General features: G+C 39.2%; 1 protein-coding gene across 3 annotated transcripts in view; it reads left to right on the forward strand.

Annotated features, from left to right (window-relative positions):
* The window catches only part of LOC139718675 (serine/threonine-protein kinase A-Raf-like), a 74,418-nt gene that overhangs the window by 10,796 nt on the left and 39,989 nt on the right, over positions 1 to 23,633 (forward strand). For 2 of the 3 annotated variants that reach the window (XM_071630132.1, XM_071630134.1), the window contains exon 2: positions 23,380 to 23,481. In XM_071630132.1, the coding sequence (XP_071486233.1) occupies positions 23,380 to 23,481 (102 nt within the window). Of the gene's footprint in view, positions 1 to 19,432; positions 19,911 to 23,379; positions 23,482 to 23,633 lie in introns of those variants that run through there. The other variant, XM_071630133.1, reaches the window with a different exon arrangement.

Consider the following 23,633-nt stretch of genomic DNA (forward strand, 5'->3'; position numbering starts at 1 on the left):
CAACGATGTTCTGAAAGTTCTCGCTCATCTGCATGCAATAGGCCTACCACGTGGTCGAGCAGACAGCGAGAAAGCAACACGGCGCGCGTTGTTGCGATGCAGAGGCGGCTAATTATTGCAACAGTGAAACAGGAAAGGCCTAAAAGAAATCGGAACCTCCACCATCGGCACCTACTTCTCTTTCATTTATCATTTAGGAACTGCCGCTAACAAAAGGTATGGAGTTTCTGCATTGTTTCTGTGAGAATATGCCCCTCACAACGTTCATTACATCTCCGTGAAAATGTCGCATTTAGTGGCATTTTAGCGGCGATTTATCTGTGTTGTATTGAGCATTAGCGAAGGCTTCCGTACCCACCCCCAGAACAACGCGCATAAATGCCGACAAGCGTGAAGAAATTCCTGGCGAGAACCCTGAGTAGTAATCTTTAAATCTGAAATTTTGGTGGCCTGAAAAAGGGGGTCTGGGGCAATTACCCCCTGGGCAATTACCCCAGACCCTTCCCCTGGCCCTGATCCTAATCCTAATACTGAACCTGATCCTAATCCTAACCCAAACTCCTAGCCCTAACCCTAACCGTAATCTTTGCTCTAACCTTACCACTAACCAGTATTTAGCCGGGGGGGGGAGGGGGGGGGGGAGGGGGGGGTAATTGCCCTGATACGCTGAAAAAGATATGTAGTGGCCCGAACTAGAAGCAAGAGTAACGGTCAATTTTTAATCTTAGTTGCCCAGTCGGGCCACCAAAAGATAAATTTTTTGACCTTACACCAATCTTTAGTGGCACTGGGCCACCGGGCCACTGGACCATCGCTAATGTCGTGCCCTGGCTGTGTATTCAAAGGACATGAAGAAGTTTCATCCTCTCACTGACTACTGTGTCAGTAGTTTACAATGTTATTGACATCAGATATGATGTACAACATGTATTTGCTAATGGTATGAAAGAGCCAATATATGTAGTAGATTGTTATTCTGAATGGTTGGATCCAATATCAGGTAGAATTTAAAGGATGTTACATGTAGGTCAGATGAAAGTATTTCTGGATAGCACAGTTCGTATACACAACTCTGCCAAGCCAATTTCTTTTGATATGCGTGGATGCACCATGTTCTTGCTTTACAATGTGTATAATCACATCTTTTTTTCACGGAAACAGAACTTGTCTGCTAAGGGCACAAGTACTCTAAATGGCCAGCCCGAATACAGGATGTAAAATGTGGCGATACCCAGCCATACATGATCTGGCGTGAGAGGGGATTCCAGCTACTGAAAGAAAGGAAATTATATTTTGTGGTATGCAGGATGCTGGAGATAGGAGGGAGAGAATGGTGAAGGTCGGATCGTGCCCTGTTTAACACATTCCTCGATGCAAGGAGGGAGATCAATGCGCAGTTTTGTTCATTAGTTTTGTGTGTGCTAGAACGACTGTGTGTGCATGAGGAGGGAAATGTGATTGAAGCATTGTACGTGTGGTCCCAAACGCTACATTCTACAGTACATCTGTCCATTCCATCATCACTGCAGACAATATTGGTGGAGATGTGATACGCTTCGAGTACACACACAGATCTTTATATTGTCTTTGTATTTATCATCAGTCATATCAGCCCCTCTGTAACGAAGATGAATTGAATGAGAATAGAAAAGTGACATCAATCTCTCATTTTCCTCTATGAATACAGAAAATACTGTTTAAAGCTATTATTTTCGTAAGGGTTTAATTTTTGTGAATTTTGCGAATCACTGTTGGACTGCAAATTTAACAATACATGAAAATGTCGCCCGTCTGCTAGTGTAATAGTGCGCTTACAACAGCTTCGTGTCAATTTCTTCTTGCGAAAATGTCAGTGACCCTCTTCGCAAACATACATACTGTATGTCTTGAAATGTACACATGAGTTTGTGATGACCTCTAAACAGTGCGTTTACACGTACATATTCCTATCTATTTGATTTTAATTTATTTTTAATCATAAATCAAAACGTTTTGTTGATATATTCATATAGGCCTGTCTATCTACTCATTTATTTGTTTCTGGTATGGTAACCTATTCACCAGATTAACTACGCTTGCTTTAACACACTTGGACTGTATGGCAAAGGAAAAATGTAGGCCCTACAAACATCACAACATTTTAATATTTTGATATCATATCACGTTCTGTTTCATTTTAAGACAAGATTTCCAGTGTTTTGGGGGTGCACAGTGCACTTGTCCTTAGAGTTTGTGGGGCATACTGTTTTAGACTGTTGAATAAAAGACTACAATATTAGTATAGGCTCTCAGTGGACGTCTTATTAACCCTTTTTGTACCAAGGACTGTGGACAGTATGTACGACTCTATGAGAATTTCTATGCCAGTTGGCACTCTGAGCACTCAAGGAGTTATTGTGGAGACTGAAAATTTAACTTTAAGGCTGGGCTACTGTACCAACCCGAGTTCTTGCTGAAATGTGAGGATGAGTGAGCGAAGGCACCTCACATGTCTAATAATCCTGCTACAGACTGGGCATGCATCTCTCACATCCACGTGAGCCGTTTGATCTCCAAAAGACTTCAGCCGGCCACAACCCTAGAGCTTGCTGTGTATCCCACACTCTTCCGTGTATTAAAATGCATTAGGTCATCCCATAATGAAGTGTCCAGAGCTTCCAGTATTGACAGAGATTTCATTTGTTTTATTTCTTCTTGCCACGGAATAGCACCAGATACACCATGTATCATGTCAGTTTGTCATCGATGCAGAATGAGATAATCTTGTAAAAGTCATCTCTTGCCAAATTGTTGATTTGACTGTTTCTCACAAAAGTCTTGATTGATTCATTGAATTAATGCATTTTCTGTTCAGAATTCCCCAGTAATGCAAATAGGAGCTAATGCTTTTGTGAAAGAAATTTATCGGCTTAGTGGCAGTGGATAAGTGGGTTTGTGGTACTACCATGGAGGTAGCGCCATGGTACTGTTGTTGGCTTGTGAGTAAAGTCTAATCCCCCCCCCCCCAAAAAAAAAAAAAAAAAAAAAAAATATATATATATATATATATGTATATATGCCCATGTTTGTTGACTAGCTTGTTTGTTTATCAAGGTGTAATGAATTTTAATGCTGATTTGTATACATATACGACATTGTATGCCCTTGTGTGCTGTATGAGGGTTTCCACAGCTACTAGAACCCTTGAGGAAAGAGTGGCAGGCACGCTGACCTAGTTGAATTGTAGACCAGATCATATGACCTCTCTGGAATGATGTAGCAAGGGCACATGTATTTACAAAATGTAGTTGTTGAAGGCTAAGGGTCATATGCTGCAGTTTGATCATGGTTGATGATTATTACTATTTGATCAGAATCCCCCCACCCACCCACCATACCACTTTCTTAGTGTTTGCTGTATGACAAGAATGCCCCACCCCCCTCCCGGAAAAAAAGAGAAAAACAAATATAAGATAGATAAGCACAGAAATGGAAATAAATAAAAGGAAAAAAATGGAATGATGTCTTTTATATTTGGATATTTGTGATTCACGAAAATGTTGAGTGTGTAATAATGAATTAATTTGTAACAATTAAGTCCGATATCATGACATTGTTCAGACACTGGCATTGTGTTCATGTAAAGAATTCCAGAGAGGTGTGATTTTGTTTTTAAAAATACTTTCATATTTCTCTCGCATTCTCTGTTTGGAGGTCTCTCTGTAATGTAGAGAAGGCTATAGGGGTAGTGTAGTGCAGGGTCAGGCTTGATTTGCAGTTACAATTCAAGGCAGTGGCAAGGTACTCAGGTTCTAAATCGGTGCAAAGTACATACCTCGGATTCCTTTCCCTGCATTAAGTCGATAACTGCTCATTTTGCTGGACCTCAGTTGAAACTGGTACAGCTCCGTGGCATACCACTGCCAGTACAATCTTTTGTGGAAGTCGTGTATGTAGAAAGGGAAATCAAACTTTGTCTGAATATCTATTCTTTCCTCAAGAGCAAGAAAAAGGTTGAGCTGAGCTATAGTTACACTTCATTGCACTTTATGCAGTTGTTGCACTACAGTACATTATTTTTCTTCCAGCGGTAATATGATCTGTCCATAAGATGATATAGACACTGACCTACATGTAAATATTTAACTTACAGCTTTGTACATTGAAATTATCTATAAACCTTACCATTGCATATGAGTCAGCCTGTAGAATATAGGCCTATTACATAAAGTATTTACAATAAATCAAAGTTGTTGTTGGTTTATTTGCAGTGTGCCACCATGCATCTTCCCTGCACTGTTGAAGTAACTTTTATGTAAGATCCCTGTAAAAATCCCTCTGTTTCTGTTAAATATATGTACAGATAGAACAGGCATGGGAGTGTTCCCACAGCGTATACCAAACCTACTTATTGTGTATTTCATGCCTTGATTTACAGTTTACCTCTATTTACGTTAGATGTACTGTATGTGTCTGCAGATTCAATTTTCACTCCCAAGTAGGGCCTAAACCTTGTTAATTGTTCCCAACCACTATCAACTATAGAAATGCAGTGTATTTCAAAAATACACATGTATACATTTTATTTATGGCATTGCTTTCTGAAACAGTGTACCAAGTTTCCTTGCATACCAAGTACAATGTAGATGTCGAGATTATATTGAAATCTGTTCAAATGACAGACATGCATTTATTTAAAGCATCCAAAGGCACACCAGGCATTAAAATCATACTTGATAAAGAGATATTTAAAAAAAGAAAAGTAGAATAAAAAAAACCCAAGAAGATGAAAGTCATTTTCCGGAGTTGGAAGTACACCCGATGTGGTTACAATATACATGTGAATAGTTTGTAAAGGCTATACAATTGTAGATATCAGGCATGCAATATTTAGCCTGAAGAAGTGTTTACCTTAGCTTTTGACAAGTTGGATTGAAGTGCACTTATACACTGCACACAAATAAAATTACCCAAGAAAAAATTTAATTAAAGAAAGAAATCAGCCAGAGCTAAACATGGAGAATGTGTTTTATGCATCAGGACTCCAATAGAAATATATCATATAGCATATATCACTGGTAGATGGGTACAAGTTAGAACTATTTTTACCCAGAAATACAGATGTGATATACAAGTATTTTGATACTTCGATTGTGAAAGCTTTGAGATAAAGAACTTTTCACTGATTTCTTTACCCCATGGTTTTCATATGTCTTATTCTGCATTTCAATGAAATATGAGTGAAATTTCATCATTGTCCTCTATTGATACCAGGTACCACCCCCATGTTTATGCTGTAGTTTCATGGAAATCCTTGCATGACCTTTAAGGTGACCATATGTAGAGCTGTAAGTGAGAATACCACGCATTCCTCCTAAGCATTCAGTATGCTACTTTTACTGCTCTGTCCTACTCCAGTTGGGCTGTCACCATAACCTCATTCTGCTGGTCTACTCCATCCCAGGTCCCTTGGGATGACCTCCAAAAGGTCGCGGAGTGCAATGAAATCTGCTGCCACCAGAGTTTGTCCTTCTGTATACCTTTGACTTTCCGTGGACACCCTCAGTGGGCTGTACACACCACTTTTCTGCCAGTTCATTGTGTTATCGGTGGAGACGAAACCGTATCTGGCCTCTCTCTCATGTGTGTGATTCGGTAGAATTGTCTCCGTCTCTATCCTAAATCTGTCAGTTGGGATGTTGAGGTCATAGCAGCCACTGCTATGCCATCCTTGGTGCATAGGAAGTGATGCACACATATTACCTTCCTTTTCTCATACAAGGGTTATTTTTTTAAAGGGGTTTCATTGAATATTCAAGATATGATTCAGATGTGTTTACCGCAGTGTATATGAGTGCAAGTGATACAGTCATTGCACAGGGACTACATGTAGAGATTAAGCTTTGCTGTGTGAGCAGTCGCGAACTATGAGCTCGTCACATCCAAGTGAATATGGAGTGTAATGAGGCGAGGCAAAAAAAAAAAGTGAGACTTAATTCTTCTTTGGAACATTTCATTACCCGTAATGTCAGTTACGGCCATGCGGCTGCTGTCAGTTGCGTTGGGAGACGAGTTCACTCATGGTTCTGCGATGCTGCTCATTGCAGCCGAGGCCTGCGTGTATGATGGGGGTCCGCGGGATGGGGCAACTTTGGTGCGTGTAGAAGTGCCAAGCCTGCATCGTCGTCTATGTCATAATCCCCATCTCTGCAATCACGTGCCACCATGTGCAGCCAAGATGTGCCTAGTCATCACTGCGGGTGTGCTGTACGTGCTGTATGTGTGTTGTATGTACCTCAGCCTTCTAGCCTGGCTCCCAGTCTGTTGCATGTGTATTTTACTCTACCTCTCTGTCAGTGAGAGGTGAAGCCCTCTTCTCAGTGCGTTCACCCTCAGTCATGGACTTCTCCAAATGTTGCGTGGGATTGTCTACCTTCAAGACTGATGTACAGGCCCTATGCTTTAGCAGTTACGTAGCTTTAATTCTTGACCTCTTGAATACACTGCATGCAGCCATATCGAACCCTTTCCCAGTCAACCCAATGAAATGATTGTTTTTTCCTCCTATTTCTACAAGTGAAAACTATGCTAACTTTTACCCTTTATACCGGGTGTCCCCAAAAAAGCGGAACGGTGGATTTTCAGTACCTTGCGTTCCAAAAGTGATATATTTTTTGACATCATTAGAAAGAGCATCTTCCACAGAAGACAGTGATACCGAAATCATTAAATTTGTCTCAAAACTTCTTATTCTACACCCAATTCTGTAAATGCAGTTATTTTCAAATTTCGCTGGATTTTTGCGACATATGAGCGAAGAATTTGGGTGCGACTTCCATACGGTGTATCGTATAAGCCCGTTGATCCATGTCAACAAAAGATACAGCTTTCACATTGGGCGCGCACACACACATGCACAGACACACACACACTGTTTTGTTTTGTTTTTCCTGGCCCGCGCCCATTGTGAAAGCTTTATCGTTTGTTGACATGGATCAACGGGTTTTACACAATACACCGTATATGGAACGCGTGTCGCACCCAAATTCTTCGCTCATACGTCGCAAAAATCTAGCAAAATTTGAAAATGACTGCATTTACAGAATTGGGCGTAGAATAAAAAGTTCTGGGCCAAATTTAATGATTTTGGTATCATTGTCTTCTGCGGTAGATGATCTTTCTAATGATGTAAAAAATATATCACATTTAGAATGCAAGGTACTGAAAATCCACCGTTCCACTTTTTGGGGGACACCCGATATAGGCCTACAGAGCATTTCGAGTGTTCCAAGAGTGCTCGTGAAGTGCTCTAAATTCTGTATGAACAGACAATTGGACCCTGAAGTTATACCCCCTCTCAAGGCCATCTCCAGGAGCACTCCTGAAGCGTGCTAAACTCTGTATAAATGGTCGCCAACATTTAGAGTATTTCGGTATGCGGTGCATGCTGTGCATACAGTTTATATTAGAAGTTCCAGCACACGTGAAGGTCGCCATGACAGTTATATGCCCCTTCAGCCACTTCATATGTGGTACACGGTAACTCTCTGTATGAACAAGCTCAAAGGGACACAGGTCGGAGCACTTTTGTGTCCAACTCTGTGTATATATGAGGTATGAATGTTTGAGGTTTATGATACCGAACTGCCAGTTTCTCTACATTAGTGTTTTTCTTTCTTTCTTTTTCTTTGGCTTCTGTTTTCTTTATTGCAGTTTTGATTAAGGTAATGGAGAAAACTGTTGATAGGATGTTAATTGTAGATCAGTAGTGGTTAGCGTTAGCAGTGAAAGTGAAAGTGAGCTCTCCGTGACGATGACAGTGTTTTTCCATCCCATTGCAATGATACATCACACAGAAATATCAAGTTTTTTAAATGCTCTGTGGTTGCTCTCTCATTTGTATAGGGGGATCGAGTAGTAATACAGTAGCATGATGTTATGTATCAGTTCAACCAGGTTTTCCAGTGGGATGTGTTCTTTTATAGATCAGGATTATCTCAGGCAACTCCAAGATGTGCCTGAGCTTTAATAGATATGTAAGCAACATGAATTCCAGTCAAAGAAATGAATCACATCACTTGAACCAGAAACATTCATAAATTTGAATATGGTCATGGACATGTCTTTGAGCTACTGCTACGCCCTGCTGTAGCCTGCTGTAGGCTGCGTTTATCTAACTCGAGAGTGAGAATTGGGTTTGAAAATGCGTTTTGAATGGTGGTTACGTACGTGGTTTGAAATTTGATTCTCTAGGTGCCATGTGTATCATAACATCTTAACCATGATTTTAATGCTGTCACTGTGGAACTGCTTTGAGCCGTTCGACCCTGGAAGTAGAGGTCAACTGAAGCGTGCACTTTTTTGTAACTGACGGCATGTTATATGTAAAGTGGAAGTTGACCGTAAGTAGCACTCAGAGAAACGCAATTCAAAACAGCTTTGCATTTTATCTAATTGCAAAAAGGTGATTGTGGTCTCAAATGCGTATCAAATCACCCTTTGAATGGCATTTGAAATCGGTGTGTCTAAATGCATTTGAAAACACGGTTGCATTTATCTATTGCCTCAAATGCATAGGATTGTAATTCTGCCTTTTTCAAGGAAAATTTTTGGATGAATGCTCCTATAGTCATAAGTTTGATGGAAAGGTTCCTTTTGCTGAGGTTCATATCTTGCAGCATCCCCAACATTTGCCAGAGCCTCAGCCCTACATGTATGACCCCGTTTACAGTGCGAGGCTCGGCTGTGGCCGAGCCGCGGCTGAGCCCGCCTTCACTTCAGTGTAAATGCGCAAAAGGCCAAATGTGGGGCCAAAATTGGCTGCGCCTTTGGCCATGCTCTGGAGGTGGTCTCGGCCGTGGCCGAGCCGCAGCCAAGCCCGGCCTATTCTCAGTGTAAACGTAAACTGGGCCAAATGCGCAGCCAGTTTAGTCTGGCTTCAAAACCCTCTGCCCGTACTATTTCTTTGTTCAGGATATTAACCCCCTCAACGTCGAAAACTAGTATAGTTTGAGGTGGTTTTGTCCTGCAAAGGATTTTTCCTTCGGCAAAGGCCTTTGCCCGAACGGCGACTTCATCACCATGGAATCCACTTGGCAAAGGGTCTGAAAACCTGACCATACCAAATTGCGTTTGTTTACAAGCTGAGCGCCACTACGACAAAATATTGAAAGGTTTGAATTAAAAGCGCGGCCGAGCCCGGCATTGTAAACCGACAAAATTGCGGGGCTCGGCCCTGCAATTGAGGCTGGGCTTGGCCGTGGCTCGGCCCAGCCCCGCACTGTAAACGGGGTCTATGACGGCAAAATGGATTCTTGTGTTAGAAATCAAGGCAGTGGAACCAGAATCAAGTGCACCTGTGATTGCCTACTCCACTATGTTAAACTGGGTGTTGCCAGAGAGCATTGTTAGGTATCCATATACTGTAAAACGAGGAATGTTCACTTGAATTTCAATTTTGCAAATTTCACGAGAGCCAAGATTCGCAAAGTTAAAATGCATGCGAAAGTTCTTGTCTACACAAGTCTTAAAGTTGGTTTTGGTAATAGAATAGAATCTGTTGATTAGCAAGGTAAAAGTGTGTCCACAAATATTAATCATGTTTTTGGTTGATAGACTTGCAACTACATTGTACCACTCTTTTCCCCTCCTTGGAAATTTTGTGAAGATAATTTACAGATAAGTAGGTGACTTAGGAGGTGATGACATCATCACTTAAATTTGCAAATGTGGTTCATCTTGATATCACTGTTTTTTTTAGGAGCGAGTGAAATTTTCCAGCTTTCTTCTGGTAGGTTTAATTTGATGAAACCTCCACCACATCTCTGTTGTTTTATATATCATTAGTAACTTATTTATCAATGCTACTGTAACTTGGCCATAGTTAAGACTTCTTGTCTTGCAAGAAAAATGACAGACATAATTGTTCAGGTTGAAAGCTGGTTTGCATGCACAGAAGTCAGGTGTGATACTGCATTGTTGTCGGAGTAGCCACCATGTTTACATGCACTCTGTGTGCATGTACAGTGTACCTGTACAGTACCGTATAACCAATCGCGTCCTCTGAAGATCATCTCCTACGCCCATGTACGGAAGAGCTGTGTATCACCTGGTAATGCCATGGCATGGCGTGACAGTCAGTGTGTGCTGTGTGTAGAAGGGAGAGGCTGTGTACTAGAATACGGTGTGTGCCTCTACCCACCCAGGAAAGGGGGGATTCCCCAGTTTTATCTCGGGTTCAGAGTTGGTGCTGTGCATTGCTATGTCTCCCTCATGGCAGAAATAGGGAACTGGAGGAAGAAGGTCATTGACCCAGAGATGAAGTGTAGTTTTGTAGTCAATCTTCTTTTGTTTGTTTGTTTGTAGCAAAATTTACAGATATCTATGTCACAATGGGCGTCAGTACTTGGGGTAGAGTAGGCTGAACCATGTGTATCCCTGTTGCCTAGCATGCTATTATATGCAACCCATCACACAGAGAGTTTCATTTCCTAATCAACAACGTTAGGGCGTGCCACTCAGGTGTCAACATATAAATGTGATGACAGATAGGGAACAGTATACAAATAATGACTGCTATGAGGGGCACAGTTAAAATTATGGGCCCAAGGTGATGTGCATACATAATAAATGAGTGATCTATGTGTACGGGGTTGCGACTGTCTCCAAACCTATTTACAGGGCATAGTTGATTCTATGCCCCGGGCTCAGTAAATCATGATGTCATTTTGATAAAAAATGGGGCACAGCTATTTTCATGACTCCACTTTTAACCAATCAGATGAGAGCAATCTATATATGAGGTATATAATATCTGCTATCGATGAATCTAAGCACCCACAACTGTATTTAATAGGCTCCTATGCATTTCTTTAAGCCATACACCTGTAGTTTTGATATCAAAGGAGATTTTGGTTCTGTATCAGAGATAGACTTCAGTCAGAGTAAATACACTGTAATTGCTCTCCCATTGCACACATTTTAGATCCAGCATGTACCAAAGATGGAAACTACGCATGTTTGAATTCAATGAAAGCCTGTTGGGGAAGGTGTGTTTGAGATAACAAGCTTTACAATACCACCACGAGGAGTGGCTCTCTATGGGGATATCAAAATATTTATCATTTATCTCCAGTAGTCATGCTGTGAAACAAATTTTATCTGAGAGAAGGAGGGTGATTGAAACAGACAGACAGACAGACAGACAGACAGATAGAGAGAGAAAATAAATGTTGAATTTAATATTGGACCTTCTGTGATAAGAAACAGAGACACCATACACACATCACCATGAAGTCGCTGTGTTTGATTTATGTTTGGCTGGAAGGGTCTGAAAGGTATGGTACTTGGTAAATGCTGTGTGTACAGTTCATATTAATCTGAAAAGTGGCTATTAGCACAGGAGTGGTGGCAGATAACGACAGTGTTAGCTGTGCGCCAGAGAGGAGTCGTTACGGCCGACTGTAGCTGTTAATTCACTGACCCGAAAGAAGGGAAGATGAACTATTTATGGTTGGTAGATCCTCCCGAGCAACCCCGACCCAGACAGATCCAATTTTAGGCCTGTGCCAGACTCTCGTTGTTCTCACGCTCAGCCACTTCCTCGAGCTTTCTTCGAATTCACCTCTTTGATTCCCCTGCCCGTTTGCTTTCAGTTTGCATGTTTCAAAGGTTTCCAAGATACACTGTGGGTAAATAAAAAGTCGTCACTGAGTTCATTCATGAGTACTTCTGTTTGACAAACTTTCTCATTATCCACAAAACACCTTCATGATAAATATTAAAGTAATTGTGTGCTGTAAATAAAACCAAAAATAAAATACAAAATCACCATGCTCACTCAATTCAGCCAAACGCTGACCTTATGTGAGTCTTTTAATTTAAAATCATAGTAACAAAATGCATTACGTTTGTAGTACTATGAGATGAAAAGCATACAGTTGTACCTTCATCCCAAAGCCCATTATAAAGCAAATATCTTTCAGATAGCAAGCTTTCATATTACTCGCACTTATTGGAATAAAATTCAAGATACGTAAACAAACAAGCTATTTATATTGTAGATGTACACTTTGTACATGTCTCAGTATCAAAGACAGACAGAACAACATTTGTGTGGTGTGGCAGTAAAAAATGAATATTTTTTTTTTTCCAATGATCTCACCATCACTTTTCATGGCATCCTGTCACTGCCTTCTGGAGTTAATCCCAATTAGAAAAACAAATTCTGTGAATTTTATTTGCAGTGAAATGGTATCGACAGAATAGTAGGGGAGGGGGACAAGTTTCTTTAAAACTTCTGTCCATTCAAATTCATTTAAAGCTTGTATATTTATCATCCATAAGTCATTACTTCAGCACAGTGAGAGTTCACGAGAGTTTTCAAGATCAATTCATAGACATGTCTCTGCCAATCCTTGTCTTTTTTTTTGGGGGGGGGGGGGGGAGGGGGAGGAGGGAGAAGGGGTGAGGAGGGGGGAGGGGATGAGAAGTGAGCTGAAGGAATGATTGTCCATACCAGAAAATTTACATATATAAAAAAAAAAACTATTTCTCTTTGATGTTATCATGATTGTTTTCCAATATTGAGTTTGATTCTTCTTCAGTTATTGTTATATAGGCAATGCAGGTAGAACAGGACATTTTGTATTCAACCGTCATTCTCTTTCGTGAGGCCTAAAAAAGAGGCATATCTTTAAAAATTGCTAAATGATTTGAGGCTCCCGCCCATCCCAGCTCTCACTGTTCGAAGGCACTGATGACACCGCAGTTCAGCCTCGGTGATATACCGCAATGAAATGATGTCCACGCTTGTTTTCCTGTTCTATGGCAATGCCGAGTGGTTGACCGTGAACCTCTGGACTGAATTTGGGTCACAGCCGTGAACAGGGCAGGGAGGGAATGCCAACCTCTGCAGCAGCCCCATCCTAGTCCATGAGCAATTAGCCAGGCCTGTCTATGGGAAGCAGCAAAGCAGGCTCTGGCACTCTATCTTGTCTTTGCCCCTCTCCTGTATGCCGCTGACGTCATTGTCAGAATTCATGTTGGTTTGTTTTGTGGCAGTGAGTAGTTCCACAGGGGAGACATGCATAGTATCCTGTGCATAGAATATGTGATTGAGATGTGTAGCCAGGTTCGTTATTGAGCATGGCTATACATGTTTCACCCCCTCCTGTAGATTTGTTATAGTCAATCCTATTTTTCTGTTACCCCGTAAAAAGTCAGAGATCATAAAAGGAAGAAAAATGTGCCTAAAACCAAATTCGGTAATTAAACCTTTACAGTTTTCTAACTTGTAATTAGAAGAAAAAAATTGTTTTCCTTGTAGTGAAGTACAGCATATATCAATTTAAAGCTTAGCATTTGGTAAATTCAGATCTGTCAAAATCCAAAAAAAAAAACTATTTCCCCAATATTGTATGGCTTTTTGTTCTTGACAATTCATGTTACCGTATACACCATATATTTCATGAGGTTTTTATTTTCACCAGTTTCACGAGTCAGGTGCTATGTCGCAAATTTAACAACACGCCAAAATATGAATTCTGATCCCAACAGGAATGCGAAGTGCATGCATACATATCTCTCTTCATTACTGTACTCCCAAATTGTGAATTTAAGCACTCATGAAATTGTGGGAAGTCCCAATTCGCGAAAAATTAGTCCAGTTGATATAGCATTTATACAGTAAGTGATGTTTTGCCATAACTACTTCAACTCATGTGGGTTTGACTGCTAATACAGTATATACAGAAAGCTAAATGGGTCAACTTATCAGAAGTTTTATAGTAACGTTGGTATTATCACTCAGGTTAAGCATAATTCTCATGTGAGCATAATTTTTTGATAGTATTTCTTGCAAGATGAAAAGCCCTTTAAGTTCATTAAGAACATAATTGGATTGTAATGCTGTCATAACTATGATGATTAGAATAGCACTGAGGTCTACTAATCCTGTCTCTACTCTGGTGTCCTATTTCTAATCAAAACTGTTATTATAGGAAGTGTCTGGAAGGTAAATGATTATCTTTGGCAAGTCTTCCCAACAGACTGATCTATTGATGTATATTTTGGTAACTCAGAGGAGTTACACTCAAGAGACAATTTGTAATCCAATGCACACTGTCTTCACTGAATAATTGGGTGAAGACACCTGGTAAATGGGACACTTTTCAAGCGATCTTTATTTCTTTCATATTTAACAAAGAAAAGCTACCAAAAACCAGTACAACTTTACAAAGATTCCAAAGCAGTTGTGGGGAATATACCTATATCAATATGCGTACAATACTTTCGGTATTCTGTTCTACAGTGCCATGTATCTTTTTAGGTAGAATGAGCGCCTTATAAGAGTCTCTCTATTATTATTATTATTACTTGCAAAGCAAGTTTTGGACTAGTCAGTTTCGCGACCTCCATCTAGTAAAACCACTAATTTACATTATTTTATGCTTCTCAAAGAAGCTTCACTGTGTGCACGTGGTGTGCTAACTTGATGAACTTTTGATCAAACATTAACATCACGTGTATTGTACACAGTCAATGTATACACATTCTGGCTAGATCCCCATATTATGTCATATAAAAATGTAAAGTGTTACTAACAAACCTTCAGAATCATGAGCCTTATTTCATTTTTGGATTAACAAATCTTCAGAATAACAAACCTTATCTCATTTTCAGATTTAGTGAACCTTCAGAATAATGAACATTATGTCAGTTTCAAAGTAATGAACCTTGGGAATATCGAATCTTAATTTCATTTCTAGATTAACTAACCTTTGGAAAAAAGAGTTTTCACAATTATATAAGGAACCTTCGTAATAACACACCCTATTTTCATATTAATGAACCTTCGGAATAACCAACTGTAACTGCTATTTGTAACCACATCACCACTTGCTAAAGTGAGCAAAGGTCTGAAACATCGTTCTGCTCGAAATACTCTGTTTTGCCATTAGTATGTGATTTGTAAGTGGTTGTAACCTTTCAAATAATCTGTGTATGAGTGATGATTTTTAGATTTTAAAATACAAAACCAAAGTAACAATGTCCATGATTGCTAGTTTACAGAAATTTATAGATTTGAAACCTTCATTGAGAACTCTGATGTTGAGCTTTGTTCATCCCTGTTTCAAATTTTAAGTACCCAATGCTAGCAGTCCCACACATTATATTTAATGTCTGTTCGCCAGATCTGCCACGATTGCTTAGCGGCATGAACAAAATCAACAATTTACATGGTCTGCCATAATTGTACACATGTTGTAATTGATATTCATACATGTTATACACAGATGAAAGTCTGAGGCAGGACTAATGTGCCGTCAGTTGCATAAACTTTCACATTTTCATCTTGTTTTGAAACCTGTTGGCTGGAATTTGACCAAAATTGGCAGAAACCATCAATGAGGGAAGGGATCTTTAGTTTCTACAAATTGTGGTAGTGTCCCGATGGGACCCAAGTATGCCAAATGAGAGAATTTTCATCATTTATTTAGCCATAGGGGGCCCCCTAGGGTGGGGCACAAGTACCACAAATGAGGTCATTTTGATAATTCTTGAAATTTTTATGTCCAGTTCCATGAGTTAGGAGGGTATTGCCCAGGGGGCCTGCAACAATTCCAGAATCATAAGTTCATTTTAATATTTATTTTTTATTTTTATTCTTTTAATAGTTAGCCTCAGGTAGTATGCCATGAAGGCAAAGTGCAAAGCTCAGGTGAGCGTTAGACCCAATGGCCTTTTGATTTTATTTTGGGAAGGGCCAGTTTGTGAGAGCAAAAGTATTAGATTTGATTGTAATTCTTTGCTAAATGTCAACAGTACACTGCATTTGTGTGTATCAAAATGCTATGCACGTCTGAAACATACAAGATTATTGCCATGACTACCATGAAGCTTTTTATGTGCTTTTTTCCTATTAAAGGTATTTTCAGCTTAGCAACAACTGATTTGCAACTTGTTCCCAGTGCTAGGAGAAAGGCACTCCTTCATTGGTAACAAGGCTCATTGGATCATGGATTTGCCATGTAATTAGGCGAAGAACACCTTCTTTATCGGAGATGTATCAAAAAATGTCTTATCCCCAGCCCTGCACATATATGTCTCTGACGTACTTGCTTTCATCACCACTGAAAAAGAGACAGAAATCGAGGAGGAAGGGAGAGGAAAAGAACCAAAATATGCAATGTCAGTTGCCGGTGTTGGGATGCACGCAGTTGGATTGAACTGAATCCCCAGGGTTGTGCCGAGTGCCATAGCAATGGAGATTTTCTGCTGCCCTGGATCCGTGCCAGAAGCCACACACCAAGCTTTTATACACGCTTGCCATACAGTGTGTGTATACACATACACTCGTGCACGCAGCAGGCACACACATAAAAAAAAAAGGCATACACTAGTTTCATAGTATTCTCTTACATATTGTATAGGTAATGTAACACATAATGAGCACACACACCCACATGCACACACACAACTGCACTTGCACATGAAAACATAATGATGTGCAATGCAACAGAGGCACTGCACTCGTATTTTGAACATTCATACTTTCAGGTTTAATAGTCCCTTGCAATGTCAAGAACAAAGTCATCATTAGCTACACATAAAGGGTCACTTAGATATTCTGGGACTTCTAGACGTCTCTAGCTTGTTTTAGTTTCCTTTTATTTTCATCAGAATTAGCCAAATCATTCATGGTAAAGGAAGTTTTTGCCTCAGTCAAAAAAATGTCTTGAGTAAAAAGCATCAACAGGAAAGCATTATCACAGTGAAAAAAAAGTTAAACTGCTTGAAATCATAAAATCATTACTTGTATGTGAACATTGTTAATTTGCTTTATATGATTTTGTGAAGTTATCCTCGTTCAGTTTGTATGCAGAACACAACAAGAACAACAGCAAACATCCTCAGGCCTATACTCAGTTGTAACATAATCTTGTGACATTGAAATTTGCAACTTTATTTCACACTACCACTGTCATACACACCCCAGATAGCTGCACATTTCATATGTTGCCACAGGGAATGGCATCCTGAAACAGAATGATATTCATGTGACAGGCATTACAAGTTTTCTGTGTTCACACTACATATTGTTAAAAAACAGAAAAGGACTTGATGCAAGTTAGAAAACCATGCTCTTGCCTTGACTTGTTTAGATGTGTATGTCCTTCAAGTGACTTTTGCAGAGATGCTACTTATTAAGACTACTGAAGTACAGTATGTTTCTAGGATATGTAGTATAGTTTTTGTCTTTATTGAAACTAAGAAATTCTTGTTTTTTTGTTTTTTTTTTTAAATGGGAAATATTTTTTTCTAACTTTCAATTTTAGCAAGCACACTTGATATGTGTAATATTCTTATTTTTAGACCAAAATGCATATACACTGTGCGTCATGTTTTTGTTTGTCTGTGTTTCCATCTGAAAGAGATTGGCAGCCCTGCTTTTGGCACAGTTACCTAGTAACTCACTATAAATGTATCAAAATATTTTTCTGTTGTGGTGATTTATTTTTTCACCGTTAATGTGAATTAGCCCTTTACAATTCTTGAATGTCTGTGAACGTTGCCTGCTTGAATGGTGTATGATGACAAGATTTCCATGAATTTGAGAAGAGTCAAGAGGTTTCATTCAATGAAATTCCAATTAGTGATATTTTTATGCGAAAGAAAATCATTTTTGTGAAGCCTTTACGTATGGCAGTAAGTGTCAAATGCTAGAGTAGGCTATTTTAAGACTCCAAGAAAACCATAATTCCTTTCACTTAATGCCATTGAAACCACGTATATTTTCTTTCTTTTTTCTCTTTTCTTTCTAATTTTTGCTAATCTGCTGTGTGTGTATCACTTGCGCTATAAATAGTTTTCTGTTTGAGATGATTTTTTTTTTCTTCTGTAAGGATCCATTGTGGCTCATAGGATAAGATGGTAGACAATATAATTCAGAGGTTCCTGATTCAAGTCTTCTCTCAGCTGCAGTCTGTTAACTCCATCGGCATGCTCTAACTCTGTTCTGCTTCATTAGCCTTCAAGCTGTAGCCGCATTTACAGGCAGCAGTTATCGGTGTTTGCATAGCAATGCATAGATTAATTCATTTGCCACCATTGAAATAATAACAATAATGATAGTAATAATAACAACAATAATTATAAGTATAATAGTAACTCTGCTGCAAATGAACTGTTCTTACTCTCCAGACTGCCCGTGCCCAAACAATGACTAGAAGGTGACTCATTAGAGCCCAAGTGTGTGGACCTAGTGGGGCAAGATGCATTATGGGATTAAACAAAATTAATGGTCTGTGTGTGCAGTTTACGCTACACAGGGCAAATCATTGCAAGAGTTTGAAAAAAAAAATCAGACTTGAATGACTTTTGCATCATGATGTGTATCTCAAGAATTTATAAGCTTTTGTGTCTACACGCAAGAATTTAATGATTTTCGAATCGCATTGCAAAAATCGAGTTTAAAAAACTGCATATTTCAGGTGTGTGGGAAAGGGACTTGTATGTACAGTGTACCTGTCATTGGTGCATTGTGCCATCCTATTACCCCACATTGTCTGGTGAGCTATTTTCGGGTCTTATCAGCAGTGCCTACTGCTACAAGAGTTGGCATAATGAGTTTAAGCACACTACTGGATGGTCATGTGCTTTCGTGGAATATGTTTTGTTTTTATATATCCAAGGAAACCCAGGATGGCCTTTCAATAATTCAGATTTCTATCTCAGTAATTCCACTCTTAATGTTGTCAGTTGGAGGTCACTAACAACCATCCCCTCTCCACTCCCGACAAACACAAAAAGGAGCGAACAATAAATGATTATAATGAAAGAGGAACCCAACAGCTATCATTTCGGCCTCCAAGACCCATCTAGAGATAACATTAGTATCAATTCATGGTGATCATGTATTTTCGCCGTATCTGATATGAACTAAGTTTCATTTTCATGTACTTGCCAGAGTAAATGCACCTATCTGATTGCAGATTGAGCTGAAGCTGCTGTCGAGAGCTTCTTTCAAGGGGAGGAAGGGGAGAGGGAGTTCTTCACCTCTGCTTGGGGGTCCTTAATTGGGTGTTTGCCCCGTTATTTTTTTTTCGCCCCACAATTAATGGCCATTTCCACGCAGCGGGAGTCTCGCTGTCTAGGCCATAATGCCGAGCTAGCCTGGTGTTGCATAACAAAGCCCCTCCAAAAACCGTCGCGGCTACTGTATGTAGCTGTCCTGTCACGGCAAGACAATGACTTAATGGGTAATCCGTCAGAGGTATTTGTATCACGCAGAACATTTGAATCCATGTGTATGCTAAACTTGGTTTTGTGCCAGACGAGTGGAGAGAGGTTTATAGGAAGAAGTGGAGAGGGAGAGAGAGTGAGAGAGAGGCCAGTACCACGAACCACTGCATGTGATACCAATGTGTGCTATTAATGGATGCCATCTGCAGACTGGAGGTATGAGAGTGTGGCATAAATCGAGACCGTGAGCTCGCTGGCCGCTCGAGCCCCGGTCCACTTCTTGGCAAAAGGTCTCGGCATGTTGTGAGCTTCGTGTACACTCGGGATTGTTGTAGCAAGGCACGTGACACGCCATTCAAAGAGAGGCACAGAGAGAGAGCAAGACGAGTAGACGGCTCACTCACACCAAGCCGAACCTAATTGCCCAGGTTAATACCTGGCTTTGGAGCGGAGCAAAAGATTTTGACAGCAGGAGAGGCGGCTGGCTCTCATACATTCATCACGGGGGTTTGAAATACGCGAATACATTTGAGCAATCCGTGGGAGGAGTGGTACCTCTGGTTTCTGGGTATTGAGCTGGAGGGAGAGAGGTCATAGCCTGCGCGGCGAACCAGGAAAAGATGTCACTTCCGCGGAGTAGGAGAAACGAGCAGATACAATGCCGCGCTCAGGACAGGTCAACCCTGGTAAGAAGTGCCAGGCATTGTTGACATTGCTTTGGGCACGCATTAACTCTTTCCTCTATTTTTTTTTTCTCTCTCTTCTCCTCATGCACACTGATGAATTCAGCTGAAATCAGTGCATTTTTGTATTTTACAACTTCTTCATCTTCCCTCTTGTTCCTCTGTGTTTCCCTTGTTTACACCTCTGCACCATTACAGGTGCTCTAGGCATTAAACTATCCCATCTTTTATGCCCACGTTTGTCAGATGTCTAATGCGCACTTTGCTGTCAAGCATAGTAACAGATGAAGTTGCCCAGGGGAGAGAAAAAGAAATATATGATGTCAGATCTTGGCAAGTTACGAATGATTGCAGGGATGAAGAGGTGGGAATAAAGAAATTAGTGTGATATTTGACACATTGAAATAATAACAAGTAGTCAAGGGTACTAATAGTGTGCTTTTAGGGGGGATGTTGTGATGTTGATTTGAATTTGTACCAGCTAGGACGTGCTATCACCAGAACATGATGATATGGGGAAACTAGGAGAAGCAAAAGAACTAACATATATGTTAATATTATTTTCTTGTGAAATACTGAGGGATGTTGTTGTTGGCAGTTATATTTTTGTTGTTTGTTTTTTTCTCCCACAACATTGCATATTTTACTGGTAGTTGACCGACATTTCTCCAGAGACTATAGTTCTGTGCACCCTGATTGAAGGGGAATTCCAAACCAGTTTTTAGTTAGTCTGAAAGAAAGAGAAGAAACATTTTATAAGCACAACAATGAACATATGATCAAAATCAGATTTAAAAAAAAGATAGGGAAGTTATGAAATGTATCAAAATAATGAAAAGCTTTGCTAATTTTTGCAAAACAGTGTTTGAACAGTTGCTGTGAATATGCATATGGTATAGGCTGATGATATCATCAGCTCACAATTTTCCATTGATTGTGGAAGAAAAAAAAAACCCTGATCGAAATTAAATCTTTCTGCAATAAAAATGTTAAAGACAATATCGTTCCTGGCTGAAAAAAACTTAGAAATAATGATCAGGTCAGAGATGCTAGGATTTGAGACTAGGGCATAATAGCATTTGAACACAATAACTGGAAATTTAAAGATTTTGTGTACAAAGTATTTGGCAAGTTGAGAGGCGAAAACATCATCAATGCACCATTTCCGTATTCATATTGACTGTTCAAGAAGCCTTTTGTGACAATTAATAACAATTCTTAATTTCATAACTTCATTGATTTTTATCCGACTTTGATGAAGTTTTCACTGTTGTGCTTTTACTGTTTTAATCTTTCTTTAATCAAAGTAACTTTTAACAGTCTCTGTCATATCTGCAAAGTTAAAGGCATAATTTACCACTTGCAGATGAAACAAAAACCCAGCATCAGTGCTTTAAAATAGTTTTAGAATGTGAGTTAGGGATGGACACAACCAATGTAAAAATTTGAATCTGTGTAATCAATGTTAAATGTTGTTAAATACACAAAATGTGAACAACAGTCATAATAAAAATGTTTCCAGACTTAACCGTCTACAGTTACGGTTTATTGAGAAAAACACCGATATCTCCTTATATTTTAGGCTTTATTGTGAAGATTTTATATGAAAGGATGTTTTGTGATACAGCAGACCTACACATCATATGCATCAAATGTGATATTTTGAACATTTTTGAAATCACTGCTCCCACAGGTAAACAGTATCTTTAAGTTATTCTGAATGTCTAGATTTGATGATTTTTGCATGAAATATATTTCTAGACGAGTTGTCCCACAATGGTAATGTCACACATACAGTAAATAGTAATTTTCCCTCAAGATAAGTTATTGGAACTATTAAAGTGCAGTACGAAGTTAAGTTGCCTGCCAAGACATTCTGCTGCGGGGGGAAAATCCCTTCGAATTACCCTTCCCGTAAATGAATCGTTTGTGCCACGCAAGCTCTCTATAGAGCTGCGATCTCGGGTTTCAATGGCATGGTAGCCCACAGCGCTAAATATGTACACTAATTAGTGTCCATGTTTTGTCTATAAAAACCAGTTCATGTATCACTTTCCAGTTGGCATGCCATCACGCTGCAATTGCCAAGGATTTTGTCATTGACAATGCCCAGTGTTGTCTTTTATTTTTAATAGGACATCCAAGGCTGTGCAAAAAGAAAAAAGAATTAGAATAAACAGGAGATCAAAAATACTAATTGGCACATTTTTAGACATCTGGATAGTATCTTTGGTTGGCCTACACTTGTAGATGCTACTTGCTCCAGTTTTCAAAATAGATTTATAGTAATGGCATTGGAACATGACATACTGTAAAAGTGGAATTTTTTGCAAGGGGTAAATTTTTGTGCGTTTTGTGTAACATGAGACTAGTGCGAAATCAAAGTGCAAAAGTTTTTTACTTGTAAAATGTAATGTTATATTGTATCTTGATTTTTTTTTTTTTAACGTTTCCTAGTCCTCTGACATGCATGAATTTGCATTTGTAATGCAGACCAGTTTCCTGTCTCAAGCCATATTATGTGCTTCCAAAGCTCTTAATCACCATGGCAGCAATGAGTATTAGAAGGGTTTGCTCAGCTGTCATGACAATCCAAGAAATTTGAAATATATAATTTCATCTTTACATGACTGAAAGCGAAAAATCACTCATATGGAAATTTCCACTTTTGCAGTACTGGTTTTGTAATACAATTTGTTCCAAATAGTAAAGCACACGTTAATGTTGCACTTTAGTGACACTTAAGTACTTGATCTTGTATGAAAAACAAAAACAAAAACAAAAAAAAAACATCAGAATTCGATCTAGATATTTTCATGTTTTTTTCCCCCTCCTGGGATGGGAGAATAAGACTTTGTGCGATGAAACATAGATTTTGTAATTGAGCTTCCTATAGCAGGTACAAGTACAACAAAGTCAACACAGCAAAAACTTACATCTATTATTCTGAGGGTTCCATTCCATAGAAAGTTGCTATAGTAACAACTCATGCTGCAATAGCAAGTATCATGGTAATGACAAGAATCCTGGTTCCTCGTTGGCCGTTTCTACAAGACGTTGCTATTTAGCAAGAATTGATATCATTAAACATCTTTTTTTGTAATGAGACCCAGGATGTGAATGCTAATGACAGCGCTGTAGCTGTGTAGTGGAATACCAAACGCACTTTTACTGTTCATCTGTTCATGTGGCAGTTTGTTTGTATTGATAGATAGTCAAATACAACTTCTATACTGAAATATGATCGTGGACAAGTTTCTACTCTACGACTGACTAATGTAAAACAAATCTTTACTTGGAGGGTTTTTGGCACGATACTGTACCTGCTTTGCTGATTAATAGCACACACATGTAGATGGTTCTTTTGAGCGCATCTATCAAGAAAGAGTATTATGAATTGATGTCAAATTCATAGCTGATGGTCACTCACTGTTATATTATTTTGTTATGTCTCCTTTGCTTTGTTCCACAGTTGAGGGCCATCCACATGCACATGGAGCTGACGAAGAAGAATCTAGAAGAGCTGATGGACCGGTTTGGCAAGACCCTTCCTCCACCACCAATATTCCTTGAGGTAAGCAATGATGCCATACTCACACACACACACACATACACAAACAATAATGATAATAATGATGATGGTAATAATAATAATAATAATAATAATGATAATAATAATAATAATAATAATAATAATAATAATAATAATAATAATAATAATAATAA

The sequence above is a fragment of the Diadema antillarum genome, unplaced genomic scaffold (assembly GCF_040938485.1).
Source record: "Diadema antillarum isolate AM-2024a unplaced genomic scaffold, OU_Dant_1.0 scf00000098, whole genome shotgun sequence".
Lineage (NCBI taxonomy): Eukaryota > Metazoa > Echinodermata > Echinoidea > Diadematoida > Diadematidae > Diadema > Diadema antillarum.